General features: G+C 47.6%; 1 protein-coding gene across 3 annotated transcripts in view; it reads left to right on the top strand.

Moving 5' to 3' along the window:
- Nucleotides 1-3896, top strand: part of GRAMD2B (GRAM domain containing 2B) — a 104468-nt gene extending 100572 nt beyond the window's left edge. For all 3 annotated transcript variants that reach the window (XM_075324851.1, XM_075324857.1, XM_075324864.1), the window contains one exon: nucleotides 2236-3896. In XM_075324851.1, coding sequence (XP_075180966.1) covers nucleotides 2236-2277 — 42 coding nt within the window. In that variant the 3' untranslated portion in view covers nucleotides 2278-3896. The remainder of the gene's footprint in view (nucleotides 1-2235) is intronic.
- Nucleotides 3897-25057: the final 21161 nt, after the last annotated feature.

The raw sequence follows: 25057 nt of genomic DNA, 5'->3' as shown, positions 1-25057 counted from the left end.
TCGGCACAGACAGGAAGACATCGCGATGCTGCAAGGGAACGGCTCCACACACACAGGTCATTGCCGCTGAGAGGAAGATGATCGGTGCTGGAGGGAGTGAGGAACAGGTGAGTGTAAACGTTTATTTTTTTTTTTTCTCTGTGCTATAGGATACAGGCCATATACCAGGATGGTATATGAGCACGATGGGGGCATATAGCAGGATGGGAGTATATGAGCAGCATGGATGGGGGGTATATGAACAGGATGGGAGTATATGAGCAGGATGGGAGTATATGAGCAGGATGGGAGTATATGAGCAGGATGGGAGTATATGAGCAGGATGGGAGTATATGAGCAGGATGGGAGTATATGAGCAGGATGGGAGTATATGAGCAGGATGGGAGTATATGAGCAGGATGGGAGTATATGAGCAGGATGGGAGTATATGAGCAGGATGGGAGTATATGAGCAGGATGGGAGTATATGAGCAGGATGGGAGTATATGAACAGGATGGGAGTATATGAACAGGATGGGAGTATATGAACAGGATGGGAGTATATGAACAGGATGGGAGTATATGAACAGGATGGGAGTATATGAACAGGATGGGAGTATATGAGCAGGATGGGAGTATATGAGCAGGATGGGAGTATATGAGCAGGATGGGAGTATATGAGCAGGATGGGAGTATATGAGCAGGATGGGAGTATATGAGCAGGATGGATGGGGGTATATGAGCAGGATGGGAGTTTATAGCAGGATCATATACAAGGCAGGAGGATCATTACCAGGATGGGGTACCTTAGTAGAGAATTTGGGGACATTACCCCCATAACAGTGTCAGCAGCAGATCCTCACCCCATAACAGTGTGTCATGACCACATTTTATTGCTTAAAGTTTTATTTTCCTACTCTAAAACCAGGGTGCGTCTTATAGTCCGGTGCGTCTTATAGTCCGAAAAATACGGTATTTGGTATTGTCTGATCACCCAAAATATGAGGAAGTATTTAAACTGTATGTTAAATGGCGAAAAGGAGGAGTCAAAGCTCTAGAACTACTGGAATAGGAAATACTAAAGTTGGGTCTGGGCACAAATGAGCAGCCTTCACCTAGCTCCATGAATAAGAGTTGTGGACCTCAGAATATGGTAGTATTCAAGTCCCTTCTCCTGCATAATTAATGCGGTTTTCTCACTCCCTTTATTTTATGGCTTTTGGAGCAAGGGGTGGAATAAACAAAGGTGTGTAGGCTAAAATGTATTGATACTTCGTCTCTAGGTAACTTAATGCTTCCATGGTTTGGTAGATGTGGATCCACCCCCCCACCCCTCCCCCTTTATGCTAATTAATATATTAATAGGATAGCAATACTTTCTAGCCCATTCTGAAAAGTGAATGTGTATACATGAGGAATAACATATATATATTGCTAGTTATATCCTGGTTTTCCTCTCAGCAGTTATCACTAATTTGCAGTAAACTGAGCTAGTGGGTAAAGAGTAGCTGTAACGCAGGAGTCGTATTCGCGTGTGACTTGCCTGACTATCACATGGTAATTCTCTGATAGTCTGGCAGCTCTCCTGTCAGGAGCGTGTCAGCTACATAGATATACATCAAGCTGCCACACTCCTGTAAAGGAGATCGGCCATGCGGTCTGGGCAATGCAAGTAACACACGTGTGGCTCCATCCTAATTAATGTCTTCCATATACAAGGTGCACTGGACGGGATTTATGCTCTACTTCTCCTAGTTATCACACAGATAGGAGCATCAGAAGTATGAAGGACAACATGCCACAGTACTGAGCAGTGTAGTTGTACATCCAGCTCTGGCATAAGCAATTATACTTGCTGAGGTTTCTGTGCTTGTCTGGCTTTGCTCCTCTTCTGCTCCCCTTAAATTTCAAAAATGCTGTGACACTGCAGCCCTTTCTGGTCTTGAGCATGATCAATATAAAAACAATATATTATATATTATGTTATATTAACCTTTTGATCCAGTGCTATTTTCCTACCATTGGAGGCATAACCTTTGCACAGCGGGCTAAAGACACATCCCTAGAGAATCCGGAGACCTGCCCAATGTAAGGACCATAACAATTAACACAATATAAAGGCCCATATTTCTGTAAACTAGAATTCCACATTATGGTTTCAATTAGGAGAAATACCTGAATATTGTAGATCTTTGTAAATGGTGTTTGTTTTACATCTCTAAAGCCCAATCTTAAATGTGTTATATCTTTATTACAGATTCAAAGAAATCTGCAGCAACTCTTGGAAAATGAGAATTAGAATGTGAATTATCGAATGGTTATTTATCTGCCTCTTGGATCAATCTCTGCTGGACAGAGTTTTGCAAATTGCTTTAAATGAACTTTATATGGAAGCCACGCCTCATCTCAGGAATGTGAAATTGTTTTTGTTCCTTTTTTTTTTTTCTACCTGTAGCAAAAGAAAATTTCTCTCATTACATTTATTACATCTTGTTTTGAGAATGAAGACTTGCTACATTTCACTATGAATGAATGGTTTAACCATTACTGAAATACATGCAAAGAAGCACTCCTACTCCTCTATTTTTTAAAATACTTTGGTTAGACCCATTTACCAGCCTTCCAATCTCTTTTGTAGGCTTGCCACTTGATCTAAACTCCATACTATCAAATTGTAAAGGGAGTTCATAGGATGAACTATTTTATTTACAGGTGTTCAAATCTGCACTTGCTTTCCAGTTTCTGATGTAGTTTCTTTGCAGCCTCTGGTTGGAGACATTAAATGCTAAAAAAGGTACATTGTAGACAACATGGCGTGATGCCCAGGGTTGGAAAACAGGCATCTGAGTTAGACCGTTTCTTACCGACTCAACGACCTGAGCCATAGTCTCTCTCACGATGTTTGAACAAGTGATTATCACCATAAATGTAAGACATGAGAGCTGAACAAAAATATTTGGAGAACTGATCCAGCTGCCACCTCAGTAGTCCATGTGTGTGTCACTTTGCAACGATGACATCACACCGGGCCTTCTAACCAGAAGAGGTGCTTGGAATGCAGGTTAGAGGAGGTGGTTCTCAGGGCTCTGAACCGGTAACTATGCACAACCAATGGTCACTGGACTGTTTGACCATGAAAATCTTTTTGCCGAACTACCAAAAGAAAAATATGTAGCTTCCGCTAGATAAGCTCTTTTGAGAAACTAGTGATTTTTTGTTTTTGTTTTTTTTTTTTGTTTTGCACAAATTTATAAAAACAAAACACATGCTGTGTAATCCCAAATTATCACACATACTGTCCAATCTGTTCTGTTTTATACTCCTTTTATAGCATATTAACTAGGATAGACCACTTTTTCCTTAAGACATTGTATGTCTTGTATTATTTTGCACATGAATCAGGATGTCTTTAGCAACAGATACGGTCCTTATTTATTCTTTTCTGTATATATTCAATATGGTGCATTTTTTTTTTTTTTTTTTTTTTTTTTTTTTTAAACCGCTCATAAGTTTAATTTATAAGGTTGCTTAATGTTTTGTAGAATGGACACCAACTGATTTTCAGGTTGTTTTACTTGGTATTTTCTGGAATTCTGCAAAGGGCAAAGTTGGGCCATCGAGCAGTGTGCATTGATCTGCACCATGCTAATGGGTCAATGCATAGTAATTCATCAGAATGTGAATTTCATTGTTTTGCTGTGGGTTTGTTAGTGACTTTTGCTCCTTTCATCCTGGGTTTCAACTGATGAAGAATAATTCTAGATTTCTTAAATTTATTTTTGTAAAGAATATGCCATGTACAACACTGTTATAAAAGCGGGTCGAGCATATTCTTGTCGTTAGGAATTCTGTTCTCAATTGTTTGTTTTGATGTATCTGAACTGTACTTTTTAACCATTTCTGTGAAATGTTTGTGATATGGCTAAAATGTTAAATAAATATAACTTATACATTCATAAATTGAGATGTCTGAGGTTGCTTTATGTTGTGAATGTAATATTCATTCATTCATTCATTCATTCATTCATATAGTTACTTAAAGTAGCTTAAAAAAAGCTGCCTGCTATACACTGATAACATAAAGCATATTAGTATCTATCCAAACTTTTTGGGCTTTGGTCACTACTTTTCTTATGCACAGCCCCAAATCCTGTGTTGAAGGTTTTTCAGGATTGGCCACCATAGGTCTTTAAAGGGGTTGTCAACTACTCGGAGAAACCCTTCTCAATCCCCATTTTTGCCCCCAGTAAAAACAGTTGCCTCCAGCTCTTTTCCACCTATATAGGCATTGGCTCTGCTGGGGATTGTGTGACATGAGCTGTAGGAATTGCATGACAATCAGTTCTGGTGTGAGAGTCTGAAATGTGATTGTGTCAGCAGTGCACTAGGACCCTGTGAGTTCTGCCTGCCTGCACTGATCAGCAGGGTTTTGGGTCAGAGACCCGGTAGATGCAAGAGTTACCACAGAGAAAGTGTGCTGAGGCCGGAGTGCCTGAGAGAGACAGTTGTGTGACTGCGGGCTAAAAAACAGTCTGAAAAGAGAAAAAGATCAAAGACTGTTGGAGACTATTTTTTTTTTCTTTTTCATTATCTTTTCCTCACAAAAGAACCAGGAGCTGTTCTGAAGAAATTGGACAGTGTCGTGTGAGAGAAAAGAGCTCCAATTTCCTGAGGGGAGGGCTGTTCTCTGGACCGAGGAAGCCGGTGTCCTGTCTGAGGATTACTACAGCGCTGTGGGCCTGAGACCGTGTTCTGTGTGGAGTAATTGGCTGATATCGACTAGGTCCGGGGTCCCTGCGTGGCAGGACCGGGGTGAAGACATCCTTAGAGCAAGAAGATTTTTTTTTTTTTTTCCTGCTTTGGAATTATATACAGCGGACTCGGACCACAGGCCTGTGTGAAACTTCCCTTGAAGTGAACGGTACCATAGTTTTAAGATACCCGGGTATCCCTTTGTTCAGTGTAAAAGCAAATTTAAAACTTTTATTAGTGGTGATAAGTTATACTCAGTGCGCCATCTCAGAGGTTCCCTCAGATGCCCCCATTGGATTTTCACCTCTTGCCTTTTATAGTTAATTGTTTTTCTTTGTTCAACCTGATGTGAATAGGTAAATTTATTCCCGATTCCTGAGGTAATATACATAACCCGGGAACTCTGAGATCGGTGCATTGATTCCGGCTAAAAGCCGAGTGTTAATTTCACTTTTGTGGTGCTTTGAGGGGTTCTTAAGTCAGTAATTATTTATACTGAATCATACTCATTCTCAATCCAGTAAAGGAACCCTTGTTTATTTCTGCCTTTGTCTCGGTTTGTGACCCACTGGATTCTCTTCGGACCTACGGTCATTACATTTACTTGGCGTAGTCGGCAGGATCCAGTGTCTGTCATGGACGGAGGCGGGGAAAGAAATGACTCTGCCGCATCAGCAACCATGCTGGGTGCGGCTCCCCTCGCACCCGCGGCGAATGAGGGAGAGTATGTGCCGGTAGGAGCTTTACTCCAGCACATGCCGAGATAAGACTGGCATAACATTGCATTACAGGATTGGGCTGAGAGGGTCCGGAGTATCATGCGGATGTGTAACCTGGCTCATGCGTTACGAGCAGAGCTGGCATTAAATGCGTTAGAAGGTGATGCTAGGCGAATGGTAGTGGTACACCCTGAGGCTGAAAAATACGCTAGAGAAAATTTTGGAACTGTTAGAGGGGAGCTTGGGAGGACGGGCCTGTGTAACCCAGCTTCGATCCATGTTCTTTAATCGCCCTCAAAAAGAAAGTGAGACTCTGATGCAGTACTCTAATACCCTGCAAGATATGTTGAACGAGGTGCAGCGACTAAACTCAGGGGCCATGGGGGCATCTCTGGAAGTAGACCGCTTGCTCCGGGATCAATTCATCACAGGGTTAGCGAATAGTCTCCTTCGAGACAATGTTGGAGATGGCCCAGGCTACACCAGAAATATCCTTCTGGCAGACCTACCGGGCCGCGGTGGAAAGAGGAGGAGTCTGCTCTGGTGGTCAAGCAGTCCGTGGACAGCACACAGAGGGAGGCCGAGCGTCCATGGCAGGAGGAGGGGGGGGCTGGTAGAGATTGTACAAGCTCTGCGTACTGAATTGAGAGAGTTAAAGCTAGAGGTGTCAAAAATCAAAGCTGGTTCGTCCCCCACCCCCCCAGAGGGACCATCTGCCGCCTCCTCGAGGATGGTGACTCCACGGACGGTCAGGTCACCTTGTTTGAATGACTCGGGCCCACGTCCGCAGAGAGAACTCGCCTGCTGGCGGTGCGGGCAGCGGGGGCACATCTCTCGATACTCCCGGAGGCCCGCATGCCTCGAAACTCCTCCGCCAGCGTTAAACTCCCAGCCACTGCTGTGATAGGGAGACCAGCAGTGGACAAACTCCCACCAAGCTCTCGATGGGATGAGCAAGATTTATTCGCAAGCAGCCCCGTTCTAGAAGCAGAAATTGAAGGTCGGAAGATGAGATGCCTGGTGGATACGAGATCAGAGTGTACCATTATGCCTCTAGAAGTGTATGAGAGATACTTCAGTCAACTAGTGGTTCCCGAAGATGGCCGAGTGATCAGACTTACCGCCGCTAACTATGGCCAGCTGATGGTGAAAGGAATTGTGTGGATGCACTTCAAACTGTTTGGCCAAGAGCTGGGTCAGAAAGGGATAGTGCTGGTGGACCACCCCCCCTAGAAGAGGGATGAAGGTGACGCTTGGCATGAACATATGAGACCTCAATCATCAGATGTACGCTAGTGAGGGACACCGGTACTGGGCTCGTGCTACAAGCCACCGACCTACTCAGAGAATGTTACATCGTCTAGTACTGAGCTGTAATTTGCTGAAAAGTGCAGACCCAGAGGGCCGGGTAGGCCTGGTCCGAGTGCCATCACGGGCCACGATCTTGCTGGCGCCTCGACAGGAGGAACTCTTAATGCTGCCAGTGAGGGCGGAACAAAGACTGAATGGACTTGAAGTATTACTGGAGCCAGCCTTAGAGAAGTCCTTGTTTACTAAGGCTCACGTGGCCCGGTCGCTGGCTATTGTGAATGGATGGGTGCCAGTCAGATGCATCAACGTGCTTGATGAGGCCATCACCCTCCCTGCTGGGACCATCCTGGCTGAACTGTTCGTGGCGGATAGATCGGTGCCTGAGAAGACAGCGATTGAATTGCGCCCAGATCGACAGTCATCCTGGACATTTGCGGTCGAAGTAAAGGGACCCGAACCTCCTACTGAAGAATGGAATGGACGTGTGATTATGAATCAGATGGGGATGGATCGGGAGCACCTGACTTCTGCGCAACTAGAGCAGTTGGAGGGAGGCCTGTCGGAACATCAGGAAATTTTTTTCGCGGCATGGAGAAGACTTCGGTTGCTCTCATACAATTGAGCATGAGATTCCCACGGGGGACACCCCACCCATTAGAGAACTATATCGTCAGATTCCCCTGACGCTCTATCAAGTGAAGGGTATAGTGGCCAGTATGCTTGATAATCAAGTAATAAGAGTCAAAGCCCCTGGGCAGCCCCCGTGGTCCTGGTCCGAAAGAAAGATGGGACCCTTCGATTTTGTGTGGATTATCGAAAATTAAACACTCACACGGTACGAGATCCATATCCGTTGCCTCGAATTGAGTCTCTGTCGGCATTAGGAAGGGCCAAATACTTCTCAACATTGGACTTAGCGAGCGGCTATTGACAGGTACCGATGGCTGAGAAAGACCGGGCTAAGACAGCATTTGTTCTGCCAATGGGACTCTACGAATTCGTAATCGCATGCCTTTCGGACTCGCTAATGCCCCGGGAACCTTCCAGCGCCTGATGGAACATTTGCTTAGGCGATCTGAATTTTGAGTCAGTCCTGATATATTTGGATGACATTGTGGTGTTCGGAACATCATTCGAAGACCATCTCGAGAAATTGCGTCAAGTGCTCCGATGGCTCAGCCGTCATGGCTTGAAAATAAAACCAAAGAAATGTCAACTGTTCAAAAGCCGTATAGAGTATTTAGGCCATGTAGTGACCCCCGACGGGGTGTTGCCCGCAGCCAACAAGGTCCTGGCGGTCCAGGAGTGGCCCCCTCCCAGTACCTTGTGGGAGGTTCGGGCTTTCTTTGGATTGGCGGGGTATTATCGACGCTTTGTGCCCAGGTTTTCACAAGTTGTGGGTCCCCTGAATGCACTTTTAAGAGGGACAGCATTGGGCCCTCGCGACCGCCCTATCCAGTGGGGGTCCCAGCAGCAAAAGGCATTTGAAGAGGTGAAAGCCGCCCTAACTAGCGCCCCTTTGTTGGCATATGCCCGGTTTGATGTCCCTTTCCTGTTGTACACAGATGGTAGTCTTCATGGGTTGGGGGCGGTACTGGCACAAATGCAGGATGGCTGAGAACGAGTTATCTCCTATGGCAGCAGATCTTTAAGAGACACTGAGCGGAACCCGGCTAACTACAGTTCATTTCGCCTAGAACTACTGGCCCTGGTGTGGGCAATGACCGAATGCTTTACCGAGTATTTAACTGGAGCTGAGGTGTTAGTTATGACTGATAATAACCCTCTGGCTCACTTGAAGAATGCTAAACTAGGAGCGTTAGAGCAGCGGTGGGTCGCTCGCCTTGCTAAGTTTAATTATCAGATTAAGTTCCGCTCTGGGCGAGAAAACGTAAACGCGGATGCGCTGTCAAGGGTACCCCTTGGGCCCACAGGGGAAAGTGTTGATGACAAATTGGAGGACATCGAAACCCCCGACTTGAGACAAGTACCTATCTTCCATAGTGTGGTACACTCAGGTGGGGTGGCATCTGGAAGGCCTTGTGTCCTGGGCAAAACACCTTCAGATTGGGCAAAAGACCAGAGCGAGTGCCCAGACATTACACTTGTGCGCAAAATGGGATTTGGCCATGTGCAAAGGACAAGGCCCAGCTGTCCGCAGAAGGAATTAAATTGAGACAATGGGATAGGTTGTGTGTGGAAAAGGGCCTCTTGTATCGTAAGGTGTATCTGCCATCTGAGCTGCAACACCGGTATCGGCTGGTAATCCCTGTAAAGATGGGCCCGGTGGTCGCTCGCGAGGTGCATAAAAAAGGAGCCCACTTTGGAAGTGAAAAGACACTCCAGTGGCTACAGCGAATCCTCTATTGCCCTGATCTGGGAGGAATGGTGGCAGAGGCATGTTGGCAGTGTCGGGTCTGTGGGCTCAACAAGAGTCCTGAGCAGCGGGCTCCTACGCAAACTATTAAGACCTCTGCCCCCTTAGAACTCCTTATGATTGATTCCGTCTTTGATGGGGCACTCAACATCTGGGTGCTCCTATTGCTTGGTAATGACAGATCATTTTGCTAAATATGCGGTGGCAGTGCCAACAAGAGACCAGACGGCAGAGACAGTGGCTAAGGCCGTATGTCGACATTTTCTGCACGTATTTGGGTGTCCTCGAAGGATACACTCAGATCAGGGGGCATGCTTCCAGGGGACCTTGATGGAGGGCCTGCGTCAACTGTATGGTATAGCACATTTGAGAACGACGCCTTATCCCCAAGGAAATGGGGCTTGTGAGCGATTTAATCATACACTGATACAGATGTTGAGAACCTTGGAAGATGGGCAGCAGGCTCGCTGGCCCGATTACCTTCCTGAACTAATGTGGGCCTACAATAACAGGGTGCACAGCACCACTGGCTACTCGCCATACATGTTAATGTTCGGGAGGCCCAGGAGGGATATTGAAGATTTGAACATGCCCGATCACTCCTCTGATTCTCCTCGGACTGCATCTGAATGGATTCGAGAGCATCGGCGACAACTAGAAGTGGTGCATCAGGAGGTGGGTAGTCGACTCAGTCAGGTGTCTCATAAGGACAAGCGACCGGTGCAGACAGAACCCTTCGCTCCGGGGGATAGTGTTAGTAAGGGTCAAACGACCGACTGGGAAACTGGATGACCGTTGGGAAGCAACTCCCTACTGGATAGTAAAACGGTTGAGCCCTGAGATTCCAGTCTACAAGGTCGAGCCGGTGGGGACTGGGGGACCTACTCGTAATCTTCACCGTAACATGCTACAGCGGTGTTAGTTCGAAGACACTAATCCCGTTTCTACAGAACCCCAGACTGCTCCCCAAAGGGGGGGAATTCCTGATGTCTTTCAGTTTGATGATGTGTCTTCCCCTGTACCTGTCAACCTGGCCCCTGTGATAGATTTGCCCCCATGCGGAGAGAGTGTAGAGTTTGAAACATGCCCTTCTGAAGGTGGGGAATTAGGTCAGCCACCTGACGTGGATGATGGGTCACAGGGTGCTCTACCTCAGGAGGGAACTGCATAATGTGCTCCCTCTGACACTGCTGAAGACTCTCCTGCCTCCTTGAGGCCTGAATCTGTCGGGGTGGGCCTCAGCAGAACCACTCGCCCTACAGCAGGAATACCCCCTCAGCGCTATGCACAGGACGAATTTGAGAGGGGAGGTGTCTGGGACGCCAACCTCTAGTGGAGTGTGAGTCTGAAATGTGATTGTGTCAGCAGTGCACTAGGACCCTGTGAGTTCTGCCTGCCTGCACTGATCAGCAGGGTTTTGGGTCAAAGACCCTGTAGATGCAAGAGTTACCTCAGAGAAAGTGTGCTGAGGCCGGGCTGCCTGAGAGACAGTTGTGTGACTGCGGGCTAAAGTCTGAAAAGAGAAAAAGATCAAAGAGACTGTTGGAGACTATTTTTTTTTCTTTTTCATTATCTTTTCCTCACAAAAGAACCAGGAGCTGTGCTGATGAAATTGGACTGTGTTGTGCGAGAGAAAAGCTCTCCAATTTCCTGAGGGGAGGGCTGTTCTCTGGACCAAGGAAGCCGGTGTTCGGTCTGAGGATTACTACAGCGCTATGGGCCTGAGACCGTGTTCTGTGTGGAGTAATTGGCTGATATCGACTAGGTCCGGGGTCCCTGCGTGGCAGGACCCCGGGGTGAAGACATCCTTAGAGCAAGATTTTTGTTTCTTTTTTTTTTTTTTTTTTTTTTTCCTGCTTTGGAATTATATACAGCGGACTCTGACCACAGGCCTGTGTGAAACTTCCCTTGAAGTGAACGGTACCATAGTTTTAAGATACCCGGGTATCCCTTTTGTTCAGTGTAAAAACAAATTTAAAACTTTTATTAGTGGTGGTAAGTTATACTCAGTGCGCCATCTCAGAGGTTCCCTCAGATGCCCCCATTGGATTTACACCTCTTGCCTTTTATAGTTAATTGTTTTTCTTTGTTCAACCTGATGTGAATAGTTAAATTTATTCCCGATTCCTGAGGTAATGTACATAACCCGGGAACTCTTGAGATCGGCGCATTGATTCCGGCTAAAAGCAGAGTGTTAATTTCACTTTTGTGGTGCTTTGAGGGGTTCTTAAGTCAGTCATTATTTATACTGAATCATACTCATTCTCAACCCAGTAAAGGAACCCTTGTTTATTTCTGCCTCTGTCTCGGTTTGTGACCCACTGGATTCTCTTCGGACCTACGGTCATTACACTGGCTTCACTCAACTATGGACATAACTGACAACTGGAGGAAGTCTGAGGGCAGCCGCAGCTCTCGCTTCCTCTGGATGTGGTCTGATTTTGTCTGATGGAGGGGACTGTCATGCAATCACCAGGAGAGCCAGTGCCAACACCAGTGGATCAGCGAGAAACTTAACTCCGGTGCTAAATGTTGTTTAACTCGGACCAAACCTAGGGTTTGAGAAAGATTAAAAGAAAGCAAAAAATGAAGAGCCACTAATGGTCATAGTTGACATTTTGACTTCTGGAAAAAAAATTATCTTTTGGTGGAAAGCAGCAAAAAATGTATTAATTCTGCCACTATAAGCAAAAGCTGCTAAGTAACTCAATTCCAACAATACAAAAGTGTGCTTGGTGCCAATAGAAATTCAAGAAGTAAGCAAACAGCAATAAACTGACATTTTGACATGTAGATTTCTATTCTGCACCATGCAAATCTTTAGCTGCACTAAACTTTATGAAGCATTCTTTTGGTTGAAATGCTTTGAAACTAGAACGGTTGTACAGTCTTGCAAGCTAGTTACTGATTTAGAAGAATACTGTGTAGGGCATTTGAGTTTATAGTATGTATTATGTACATTTCTAGCAATTTCCAAATGGAATACGCTTGTTAGAAGGATTGACTGTCTAGCTGTAAGTGCACCACACCTTTTTGGCAAAACTATAGCATAAAAAAATGAAACAAAACTGGTTTCTAAACAAAGCAAGCTACTTTAAACAGGACATTCTTTTACGGTCTACGCCCATTCTGAAGATGAAACAAGTCAAGAAAGTTTGCCATGATTTAATTTTTTGCTTGGGTACAGTGGAAAATTTTCATTCAACCCTTGCATATATTTTCACTTTATTCTGATCACACCATATTTGCATCAGTGATGGTCTAAAGACTACTTTACTATAAAGACATCTTGCACAACCTAAATCAATTTCTAGAACTAATTTGCAGTGAACTGCTTTTATTTATTTTTTCTTTGTCGCTCCATTGGGAGACCCAGACAATTGGGTGTATAGCTTCTGCCTCCGGAGGCCACACAAAGTATTACACTTTAAAAAGTGTAACCCCTGCCCTCTGCCTATACACCCTCCCGTGCATCACGGGCTCCTCAGTTTTTATGCTTTGTGTGGAAGGAGGCACACATCCACTCATGCTCCCATTTTAGTCAGCAGCAGCTGCTGATTTTATCGGTTGGAAGAAAAGAGGGCCCCCACAGGGCTCCCGGCATGCTCCCTTCTCACCCCACTAAGTCGGCGGTGCTGTTAAGGTTGAGGTACCCATTGCGGGTACAGAGGCTGGAGCCACATGCCGTTTCCCTTCGCCATCCCTTAGAGGCTCTGGGAGAAGTGGGATCCTAACCGGTCATCCATTCACTGGGACCGGGCTCCCTCCGCAGCCCCTGTGGGAATCTGCCGGACAGGAGACTTTGTATCATCAGGGACAGGGCCCTGCATCTAAAGGTACTCTGTGTCCCCATGGGGACGGTGCATGGAGCGCTCGTTTCACAGACGCTGCAGCTGCTGCTGGTTTTGTGACGACCGGGACTTCCGCGCCGACCGCGCCTGTTTGTCGGCCGCGGTATTAAATTTAGTCCCCGGCTTCATGCGGCCTAGTACCATAACTCCCGCCCCAGGGCCTGCCAGTCAGGGGTAAGGGCGGGACGGCCGGCCTGACGTTGGCAGTGAGGGCTGGAGCATACTTTAGGTTTCCTCCCCCCCCTCACTGATCACTGTGGGGCACCAGATTCCCGCACTTTACTAGTCGCCGCCCACGGCTCCCTCCTCCCCTGAGAGCTCCGGCAGCCATTTTTACAACACATTCTGCCGGTGGAATGAGGGAATTTCAGGAACGAGCTCTGCAGCTCTGGGAGACCCAAGGCAGGGAATCTGGTGGACACACACTGCTTTGGGCGGTCGGTAAGCTGGTCCCCCTAGGGTGCCGAAATAAATAGATATAGATATAGATAGATAGATATATATATATATATATATATATATATATATATATATATATATATATATATATATATATATATATATATATATATATATATATATATATATATATATATATATATAATATAGTATTTTCTCTGTTCGGTCGAGTTGTTTTGCTTTTGGCTATATACCCTCAGTGATCACTCTCCTAGGAGACAACAGCATGTCGTCCACAAGGAGCAAGGGCGCTAAGGCAAAGGGTTATTTTGCAACCTGTACCTCTTGTGCGGCTATGTTACCTGCAGGTTCCACCTACCCTCACTGTGAGCAATGCTCGGCCCCTGTTGCACTTGCTCAGCCGGAGCCTGGGGCACTAGTGGGACCCTCGGCTCAGGCAGACCCGCCTGCTTCCCCTGTCCAGGTGGCAGGGACAGAGTTTGCAGTTTTTGCTGAGAAACTGAGTCGCTTTCACAATCCATGGCTCAGTCTATGGACAAATGGTCTGCCAAGCTACTAGAAGCCTTGCAGTCCAGACCGGTCCTTACACAGGCCCCGGGCACTGTTGGATCATCGCCTCCAGGCCCCTCTCGGTCTGCGCCGCAGCGTGCTCCCGGGGTGGCCCCTAGGTTTCACGTGGAGGACTCCGGCATGGACCACAGTCCCAGACCGGCTAAGCGGGCTCGCTGGGAATCTTCCCCGACTTCCTCACGCTGCTCGGGGTCTCAGCTTGAGGACTTTCTGGAGGATGAGGCGGACGTCGCAGCTCAGGGCTCTGACCCTGACGTTGCTCTCAATCTTGATACACCTGAAGGGGACGCCATAGTAAATGACCTTATAGCGTCAATCAACCAGGTGCTAGATCTTTCTCCCCCAACTCCACCTATAGAGGAGTCGGCTTCGCAGCAGGAGAAACACCAGTTTAGGTTTCCCAAACGTACACGGAGTGCGTTTTTCGATCACTCTAACTTCAGAGATGCTGTCCAGAAGCACAGAGCATTTCCGGACAAGCGCTTTACTAAGCGCCTTAATGACACACGTTACCCCTTCCCCTCTGACGTAGTTAAGGGTTGGGCTCAATGTCCCAAGGTGGATCCTCCAGTCTCTAGACTGGCGGCTAGATCTGTAGTATCAGTTGCAGATGGCTCATCGCTCAAGGATGCCACTGACAGGCAGATAGAGCTCCTGGTGAAATCCATCTATGAAGCCACAGGCGCGTCTTTTGCCCCGGCCTTTGCAGCCGTGTGGGCACTCCAAGCTATCTCAGCTTGTCTGTCTGAGATTAATGCGGTCACACGTACCTCTGCTCCGCAAGTTGTGTCTTTGACTTCTCAGGCGTCGGCTTTTTCGTCCTACGCCATGAACGCCATCCTGGACTCTGCTAGCCGTACAGCGGTAGCATCCGCTAATTCGGTGGCAGTCCGCAGGGCCATGTGGCTACGCGAATGGAAGGCAGACTCTGCTTCCAAGAAGTTCTTAACCGGTTTGCCGTTTTCTGGCGACCGATTGTTTGGCGAGCGATTGGATGAAATTATTAAGGAATCCAAGGGAAAGGACTCGTCCTTACCCCAGTCCAAACCGAAGAGACCTCAGCAACGGAAAATACAATCGAGGTTTCGGTCCTTTCGGCCCTCAGCCAAGTCCCAATCCTCCTCGTCCAACAGACCAGAGAAGGGCCAGAGGAACTCTTATGCGTGGCGGTCTAAGTCACGTCCCCAAAAAAACGCCGGAGGCACTGCCTCCAAGGCGGCGGCCTCATGACTTTCGGCCTCCCCAAACCGCATCCTCGGTCGGTGGCAGGCTCTCCCGCTTTTGCGACGCCTGGTGGCCACATGTCCAAGACCGATGGGTGAGAGACATTCTGTCTCACGGTTACAGGATAGAGTTCAGCTCTCGTCCTCCGACTCGTTTCTTCAGAACATCTCCGCCCCCATCTCGGGCCGGCGCACTTTTTCAGGCTGTGGGCGTCCTGAAGTCAGAAGGAGTGGTGATTCCCGTTCCCCCTCAGGAACATGGTCACGGTTTCTACTCCAACTTGTTCGTGGTGCCAAAGAAGGACAGATCATTCCATCCCGTTCTGGACCTCAAACTGCTCAACAGGCATGTGAGCACCAGAAGGTTTCGGATGGAATCTCTCCGCTCGGTCATCGCTTCGATGTCACAAGGAGACTTCCTAGCATCAATCGACATCAAGGATGCTTATCTCCATGTGCCGATCGCACCCAAGCATCAACGTATCCTGCGTTTCGCCATCGGGGATGAACACCTTCAGTTCGTGGCACTGCCTTTCGGCCTGGCGACAGCCCCACGGGTCTTCACCAAGGTCATGGCATCCGTTGTGGCGGTCCTACTCTCTCAGGGCCACTCGGTGATCCCTTACTTAGACGATCTCCTAGTCAGGGCACCCTCCCGGGTGGCGTGTCAACACAGCCTGACCGTCGCTCTGGAGACTCTCCAGCAGTTCGGGTGGATCATCAACTTCCCAAAGTCCAAGTTGACACCGACCCAATCACTGACTTACCTCAGGATGGCGTTTCATACACTCACAGCGATAGTCAAGCTACCGCTGGACAAACAGCTTTCGCTGCAGACAGGGGTGCAATCTCTTCTTCGGGACCAGTCACACCCCTTGAGGAAGTCCGGCGGATTCTGCTGTGGGCGGAGGCCACAGCCTCCACCATCTCCGCAGTTCACATCCCGGGCGTAGAAAACTGGGAAGCAGACTCTGTCGTCAGGGCATGGATGCGGGGGAATGGTCTCTTCACCCAGACGTGTTTCGAGAGATCTGTCGCCGCTGGGGAACGCCGGACGTCGATCTAATGGCGTCACGGCACAACAACAAAGTCCCGGCATTCATGGCACGGTCTCAAGATCACAGAGCTCTGGCGGCGGACGCATTAGTTCAGGATTGGTCGCAGTTTCGACTGCCTTATGTATTTCCTCCCCTGGCAATGCTGCCCAGAGTGCTGCGCAAAATCAGGTCCGACTGTCGTCGCGCCATTCTCGTCGCTCCAGATTGGCCGAGGCGGTCGTGGTACCCGGATCTGTGGCATCTCACGGTGGGTCAACCGTGGGTGCTCCCAGACCGCCCAGACTTGCTGTCACAAGGGCCGTTTTTCCATCTGAATTCTGTGGCCCTCAACCTGACTGTGGCCATTGAGTCCTGGCTCCTAGCGTCCTCAGGGTTATCTCAAGATGTCATTGCCACCATGAGACAGGCCAGGAAACCAACGTCCGCCAAGATCTATCACAGGTCTTGGAGGATCTTCTTATCCTGGTGCTCTGATAATGGTTTTGCTCCCTGGCCTTTTGCCTTACCCACTTTTCTTTCATTCCTTCAATCCGGAATGGACAAGGGTTTGTCTCTCGGCTCTCTCAAGGGACAAGTATCGGCGCTATCCGTATTTTTTCAAAAGCGTCTAGCCAGGCTTCCGCAGGTCCGCACGTTCCTGCAGGGAGTTTGCCACATAGTCCCACCTTACAAGCGTCTGCTGGAACCCTGGGACCTTAACAGGGTGCTAACGGCTCTTCAGAAACCACCTTTCGAGCCGCTGCGGGATGTCTCTTTATCACGTCTTTTGCCGAAGGTGGCATTTCTAGTGGCAGTTACATCGCTCCGTAGAGTGCCGGAGCTGGCAGCACTGTCATGCAAAGCCCCCTTCCTGGTTTTTCACCAGGATAAGGTGGTTCTGCGTCCTGTTCCGGAATTTCTCCCTAAGGCGGTATCTCCTTTTCATCTCAATCAGGATATCTCCTTACCTTCATTTTGCCCTAATCCAGTTCACCAATGTGAAAAGGATTTGCACTCATTAGATCTGGTGAGAGCACTCCGGTTCTACGTGTCTCGCACGGCGCCCCTGCGCCGTTCTGATGCGCTCTTTGTCCTTGTCGCTGGCCAGCGTAAGGGTTCGCAGGCTTCCAAGTCAACCTTGGCTCGGTGGATCAAGGAACCGATTCTTGAAGCCTACCGTTCTTCTGGGCTTCCGCTTCCTTTGGGGCTGAAAGCCCATTCTACCAGAGCCGTGGGTGCGTCCTGGGCATTGCGGCACCGGGCTACGGCTCAGCAGGTGTGTCAGGCAGCTACCTGGTCTAGTCTGCACACTTTCACGAAACACTATCAGGTGCATACCTATGCTTCGGCAGATGCCAGTCTAGGTAGGCGAGTCCTTCAGGCGGCGGTTGCCCACCTGTAAGAGGGGGCCGTTTCGGCTCTTTTTATTGGGGTATTCTTTTACCCACCCAGGGACTGCTTTTGGATGTCCCAATTGTCTGGGTCTCCCAATGGAGCGACAAAGAAGGGAATTTTGTTTACTTACCGTAAATTCCTTTTCTTCTAGCTCCTATTGGGAGACCCAGCACCCGCCCCTGTTCCCTTCGGGCTGTTTGTTCTTTTGTGTACACATGTTGTTCATGTTGAATCGTTTCTTTTGGTTCATGGTTTTCAGTTCTCCAAACATCCTTCGGATTGAATTTACCTTAGACCAATTTATAAGTTTCCTCCTTCCTGCTTTTGCACCAAAACTGAGGAGCCCGTGATGCACGGGAGGGTGTATAGGCAGAGGGGAGGGGTTACACTTTTTAAAGTGTAATACTTTGTGTGGCCTCCGGAGGCAGAAGCTATACACCCAATTGTCTGGGTCTCCCAATAGGAGCTAGAAGAAAAGGAATTTACGGTAAGTAAACAAAATTCCCTTCTTTCACTTGAAAATATTTGAAATGTTACAAAAACATACTTCATAATCATGTAATGTAATATGGACTAGTACATTTTAAAATTTATAACTGCTCAAAAACATGGTCAACATAGCTATTTTTAAAGTATAGATTGGGGTACATTGAGTTTTGTAAATTTAGGATTAACATATACTAGTCCTAAATGGAGCCATGTTTATCACAATGCCATGCTTTGATAAATATAGTGCAACACCATTATTTAGATCAATAGTTTCCATACAATAATTAGTCCCCTTCAATCTTCTTGGCCATGCGATTTTCAAATTCTTTTTTTAATATATACATGATGTGTATCGCTTTTTTGCAATAGTTTCACTTTTTTGAAAATAACAAGCTAATCAGTTACTCACCTTCACCTGCTCCAGCTAGTCATCTTTGGCTGGAGTTGTGAGTACATACTAAGCCCTCCACAAAAGTTTTACTACTACACATGGCTCATGAGTAAGTTAGCTTCCCTTCTCTGACCTAAAGTATAGTTGTGGGGCTGCATGATTGCAAAACTGGACTAGTAAAACAGATATACAAAAATAAAATGTATTTTTCCAGGACTTCCCTCATTACAGCCCCACAGGAGTAGTCCTTCACACTCTATACGGACAGGAAGTACCCAAGACGTTAAGACTGTGCCCACGGGACAACGTACCCGCGGACTTTGCCGCAGGTTTGTCCGCAGGTCTACCGCAGCTGTTGCTATCCATTTTCTGCAGGATTCGAGCATTTTTGTTGCGGTAAACCTGCGGGACAAGTGTGGAAATACCTGCGTACGTCCCGCCCTCTATCCCCATAGTGGAAAGGCGGGACATCCGCAGATATTTCCGCATGAATAATTGACATGCAGTTACGTGCGGCTGCAGGAAATCCACAGCATTTTCCACAGCCGTACATACCTCAGCATTGATCCAGAACTCCCCAAATCCCATAAGATAACATGGGGAGTGTCCTTACTTGTGCAAACCTGCGGATTTATCTGGAAAATCCAGATAAATCCGCAGGTTTTCCGCATCAAAATCCGCAGGTACAGAGTCCTTTGGACACAGCCTAATACTTTCACCCCACAGTGGTTTTTCCCTGTCCCTATGGAGGACAGACACAGGAGGAAGGCGCTGTTATGCAAAAATTTACCTGTGGATGGGATTGGGGATATCAATCTCTCTCCTCATTTCAAGAGTTCCAGGGCCGACACCTCTGAGGGGTTCCTCAGCCTGCACCAGTGAAGCAGGATGATGCTCCTGGCGTTTAGCTGCTGCTTTCCTCTGTGAAGGGCTCTGTTGCCTGCAAGACACGTGATCTAGGAAGCGGCGTGCCTTCCACCATTTACCACCTGGAGCAGGAGGATGATCAGAGGGCGGCGATCTTAAGGTAATATAAACATGATGGGTGAGGGCTTTCAGACTTGGCTATATGGGTTGCAGCTGTTGTTCGAGGCTAGCATTGTAGTGAGCTATGGAAGATTTGAACCACTCTATTGTGCCCTCAGAACGGCCCCTGGTCCAAATAAGTTGCCTAGAGGTTGTGAATTCCCACATTAAATAGGTTGGTGTCTTAGTCTGCCCTTTTATGAATTTTTAGTGTAGGAGTTAATCAGCGAGGTCTGGCACAACAACTAAAGAATCTAGGAAAATTCAGGAAAGACATGTGCCATTTGCAACTGCAAGTTACGAGAGGCAAATCAGAAAACTCTGTGGTGACGATCTCGAAGAGTAAAGGGCACTTTACACGCTGCGATATCTCTATTGCTAGCGAGCGTACCCGCCCCTGTCAGTTGTGCGTCACGGGCAAATCTCTGCCCATGGCGCACAACATCGCTTACACCAGTCACACGGACTTGCCTTCCCTGCGATGTCGCTCTGGATGGTGAACTGCCTCCTTTTTAAGGGGGCGGTTCATGCGGCGTCACGACGTCACACGGCAGCCGTCCAATAGAAGCGGAGGGGCGGAGATGAGCGGGCGGAATATCCCGCCCATCTCCTTCCTTCCTTATTGCCGGTGGACACAGGTAAGGAGATGCTAGTCGTTCCTGCGGTGTCACACATAACGATGTGTGATGCCGCAGGAACGACGACCAACCAGCGGCATGCACCACCAACGATATTATGAAAAGGAGCAACGTGTCAACGATCAACGGTTTTTGACTTTTTTGCGATCGTTGATCGTAGCTCCTAGGTGTCACACGCTGCGATGTCGCTAACGACGCTGGATGTGCGTCACTAACTATGTGATCCCGATGATATATCGTTAAAGATGTCGCAGCGTGTGAAGCACCCTTAAGGGAAGAGCAATCATCTGTGCTGTCAGACATGCGATCCATGATTAGAGAGTATGTGCAAGCTACGGTCTCCTGCCTAGTCCTCTCGCCCAGGTTTCACATTCCAGTTCCTGACATAAGAGACCAAGATGGGAGATGGAGAAAAGTTAGGAGAGTCTTTTGATTCAGGTCAGGAAGTGGATGAAGAAATAACAGTAATCCCATCAAAATAGGGGAAACAAGCTGCTAAAATTGAATCTGTCACCAGGTTTTTGTTTTCTGCAACCACGGACCCTGCCCCTCAGCAATGGCAAGCAAATACCGTACTTCTGATGGTGAAGCCTCCTGCTCCAACCGCCCTCGAGGTTAGTGGACAAATTGCAACACCCGGTGATCCTGATGACCTACGTTCCCAAGTTTAACAGATAAGCAAGGATGAAGCATTGAGCTTCTCCTGGATAGACATGTCTCTGGGCATTTTTCCTCATACATATACAGTACAGACCAAAAGTTTGGATACACCTTCTCATTTCTAGAACAACTATTAAGAGGAGACTTTGTGCAGCAGGCTTTCATGGTAAAATAGCTGCTAGGAAACCATTGCTAAGGATAGGCAACAAGCAAAAGAGACTTGCTGGGGCTAAAGAACACAAGGAATGGACATTAGACCAGTGGAAATCTGTGCTTTGGTCTGATGAGTCCAAATTTGAGATCTTTAGATCCAACCACCGTGTCTTTGTAGAAAAGGTGAACGGATGAACTCTACATGCCTGGTTCCCACCATGAAGCATGGAGGAGGAGGTGTGACTGTGTGGGGGTGCTTTGCTGGTGACACTGTTGGGGATTTATTCAAAATTGAAGGCATACTAAATCAGCATGGCTATCACAGCGGCATGCTATTCCATCCGGTTTGCGTTTAGTTGGACCATCATTTATTTTTCAACAGGACAATGACCCCAAACACACCTCCAGGCTGCGTAAGGGCTATTTGACTAAGAAGGAGAGTGATGGGATGCTACGCCAGATGACCTGGCCTCCACAGTCACCAGACCTGAACCCAATCGAGATGGTTTCGGGTGAGCTGGACCGCAGAGTGAAAGCAAAAGGGCCAACAAGTGCTAAGCATTTCTGGGAACTCCTTTAGGACTGTTGGAAAACCAATTCCGGTGACTACCTCTTGAAGCTCAAGAGAACGCCAAGAGTGTGCAAAGCAGTAATCAAAGCAAAAGGTGGCTACTTTGAAGAACCTAGAATATAAGACATATTTTCAGTTGTTTCACACTTTTTTAAGTATTTCAATCCACATGTTTTAATTCATAGTTTTGATGCCTTCAATGTGAATCTACAATTTTTAGAGTCATGAAAATAAAGAAAACTCTTTGAATGCGAAGGTGTGTCCAAAGTTTTGGTCTGTACTGTATCTGCACATATCAATTTGAAATCAGTCTCTGTGACCCTGAGAGACCCCATTTGTGGTTTCCCCAAAATTCCCAATGTAGCACTAAGGGTCAAATTCCCATTCGTTACATAGAATAGTGAAGCAGTGCATGAAGAAATGTAAATAGGTTAAAATTGTAAATATACTTGTTTATTTGAATGCAACCAAATATGTTGAGAAAAGACTGTAGGATATGGACGGTGAATATCCAGAACTGTAATTGTAAATAGTTGGCACCCGTTAGTGTGCTTTATAATATGTCACAGAACAAAAACCCGTCTGGCTGGCAGAAAAAGGTGGTCCAGAAATGCTCTGTCACCAGCCCAGAGTCTACGTTGGGGGTTTGTAGGTGGCGGGTCCCCCATGACTCTTATCACAGGAGCGGTATGATGGACACCTAGTTCCGGGACCACACTGGACTCATGAAACTTGGTAATTGTTTGTAATGTTTAAGTGATGTTGCCTCCCAAAAAGGGATGAAAACGTTATAACCACCTGTACTAGTCTCCCAGGACTTCCTCACCGGGTTACCAAGGAAATTAAAAGGCAATGAAACTGCAGTTCTTGTCCGTTATTGTCCACATTCCTGGCCCTGCACCCTAAAGCCCACCAGTTGCAAAAATAGACTCTCCAACAGTTGCCGAGAGGTCCTTCTCCACCTGTGGGGAGAAATATCCCCTCAGCTGCCCCATCACCTGTCCCGGGGAATCTAACCGATTCGGCCGATGCATCAGCCAAGAAAGCAGTAGCACTCTTCAACAGTGATAAAGCCTCGATCATGCTGTCAGTAGGGGTACCCTGCCGAAGGTGGTTCTCCAAATCAGTGAGCCAGAAGCCCATTGATCTGGCGACCGAGATGGCCGCAATATTGGTTTTAATCATAGCAGCGGATGCTTCCCAGGACGACTTCAGCAATGCGTCGGCCTTGCGGTCCATTGCATCTTTGAGCCCTGAAGAATCCTCGAAGGGAATCGAGGTCTTTTTTGCAATTTTGACTATAAGGACATCTATTTTAGGCACCGTGTCCCATAAGGTGACATCCTCAGGATCAAAGGGGAGACGGGATTTAAAGTCTCGAGGAATAAAGAGACCACGCTCAGTGTTCTCCCATTCCTCCAGAATCATCTCCTTCAGCTGGGAATTAACCGGAAAAACCCTAGAGCGGCGAGACCGAAGTCCTGCAAACATTTTATCTTGCACAGATGTGACTTCCTCAGTCTCATCCACCTGCATAGTGCTCCTGACCATTTTCAGTAACCTATCCGAATCCCCGGAATTGAAGACATATCTCTTCCGATCCATTGTGGGAGATGAAGAGCGGTCGCCGCCGTCCTCAGTGGATGAAAACGAGCGAGAGCCATCCTCATCGGAGGATAAGTCCAACTCCCACCGCGGCCTTTTACGTTTCCCTTGGGAGGCGGAGGAAGAGGAGGTCAGGGTAGCCACGGAAGCCTGAACCTCCTCCCGAATCATGCCCCTCATCTGTGCCAGAAGGGAAAACTGTTCTTCAGTCACTATGGTAGAAATACAGGCTGGGCATAGGTCCATAACATAAGATTCTGCCAGTTTCACATGGCAGACCAGGTAGCGCCGTGATTTAGAGGGCACCTTCAGGCCGGCCGACCTCTTTTGCGTCGGTACAGGTGAGATGTCCCTGCCCTAAAACAGACATAAGGGAGGATAAGGCCCCTGGACATCTAGACCTCTCAGTGAGGCAATCCTGAAGTGCCTTACGTGGACCAGGGGAGACCCCGGAGGGGCGTCAGGCCGGGCAACAGCATCCATAGCAGAAAATAGCATAGAATCACAGAACACCCGGATCCCCTGCTTTATACTATACCAGCTCCCCGGCGTCCCTGGTCCGACCCTGCCGCTGCCGCATTCAAATCTCCCGCATACGCCGCTCCCGGAAGTGACGTGGACCCAGAAGGAGGATGACATGCCGTGCGGCTGTTCGTATCCGGCACTCACCGCACACTGCAGCAGGGGACCCAGAGCTCCCGTGGCGGAAGGAGCGGTCCACGCTGGGAGCTCCCGCTCACACCAGCACGGCTGAGGGACCAGTGCATCGGTTTCAGCCGCAGGAGGATCCGCTTGAACGGGGAACAAGAGGCCTGTGCCCCCCTCTCCCTGGATCCGGTAAGCGCGCATCCTCTTGCATGCCCCTGTCCTGTGTAGGGACAGGAAAAACACTGAGTAGGTGGGGGATGGGAGGGGCTTTTAACCTCTTGCGTGTTTCCTGTCCCTATAGAGGATAGGGGAGCAACCTCTGGTGCTGCTGTCATGTAAGGACAACCTGGAAAAATAGACAAAAGGTCTGGTGCTGATTCCAAGTATGGCATTTGCATTTGGAACTTGCTGCTGTGAACCCACAATATGCGGTCAAAGGAGCTCTCAATGGAAGAAAAACAGATCATCATTAGGCTGGAAAAAAAGAAGAAATCCATAAGAGAGCAGAATTTTTAGGAGTGGCTGAATCAACAGTTTTATTCATTCTGCAAAAAAAAAAAAAAGGCATTGGTAAGCTTGGAAAATCAAAAAGGCCTGGACAGTCATGGAAGACAATGATGGTAGAGATCACTCACAGAATTCTTTCCACGGTGAAAAAAAAACCCTTCACAACATCCACCCAAGTGAATATTCTCCAGAAAGTAGATGTTTCAGTATCTAAGTCTAAAGGCCCTGTCACACACAAAGATAAATCTTTGGCAGATCTGTGGTTGCAGTGAAATCATGGACATATTGTTCCATTTGTACATAGCCACAAACCTGGCACTGATTGTCCACAATTTCACTGCAACTACAGATCTTTCACAGATTTATCTGTGTGTGACAGGGCCTTTACATAAAAAGAAGACTTCATGAGAGCAAAGAGTGTTCACCACAAGGTGCAAACCATTAATTAGGCCAGATTACACTTTGCCAAAAAACTTATAAAGAAGCTAGCCCAATTGTGGAAATGCATTCTTTAGACAGATGAAAATAAAATCAGGAGTACAGTAGAAATCCTTAGATACAAATTCCATGCCATGGTTGATAGTGATGTGTCAACAATTATGACATGCTGAATGGCAACAGTTTTTACTTTACTCGTAGATCACTTACGTCTGTTAGAGCCATTTCTGTGCTCCTGCAACAAGTGAACTACACTTGGTGAGCTGGCTATTTTCTTACATTTTTGCAAAACTAAGAT

The sequence above is a fragment of the Anomaloglossus baeobatrachus genome, chromosome 1, assembly GCF_048569485.1.
Source record: "Anomaloglossus baeobatrachus isolate aAnoBae1 chromosome 1, aAnoBae1.hap1, whole genome shotgun sequence".
NCBI classification, from domain to species: Eukaryota; Metazoa; Chordata; class Amphibia; order Anura; family Aromobatidae; genus Anomaloglossus; species Anomaloglossus baeobatrachus.
This window is presented reverse-complemented; position numbering and strand designations above follow the sequence as displayed.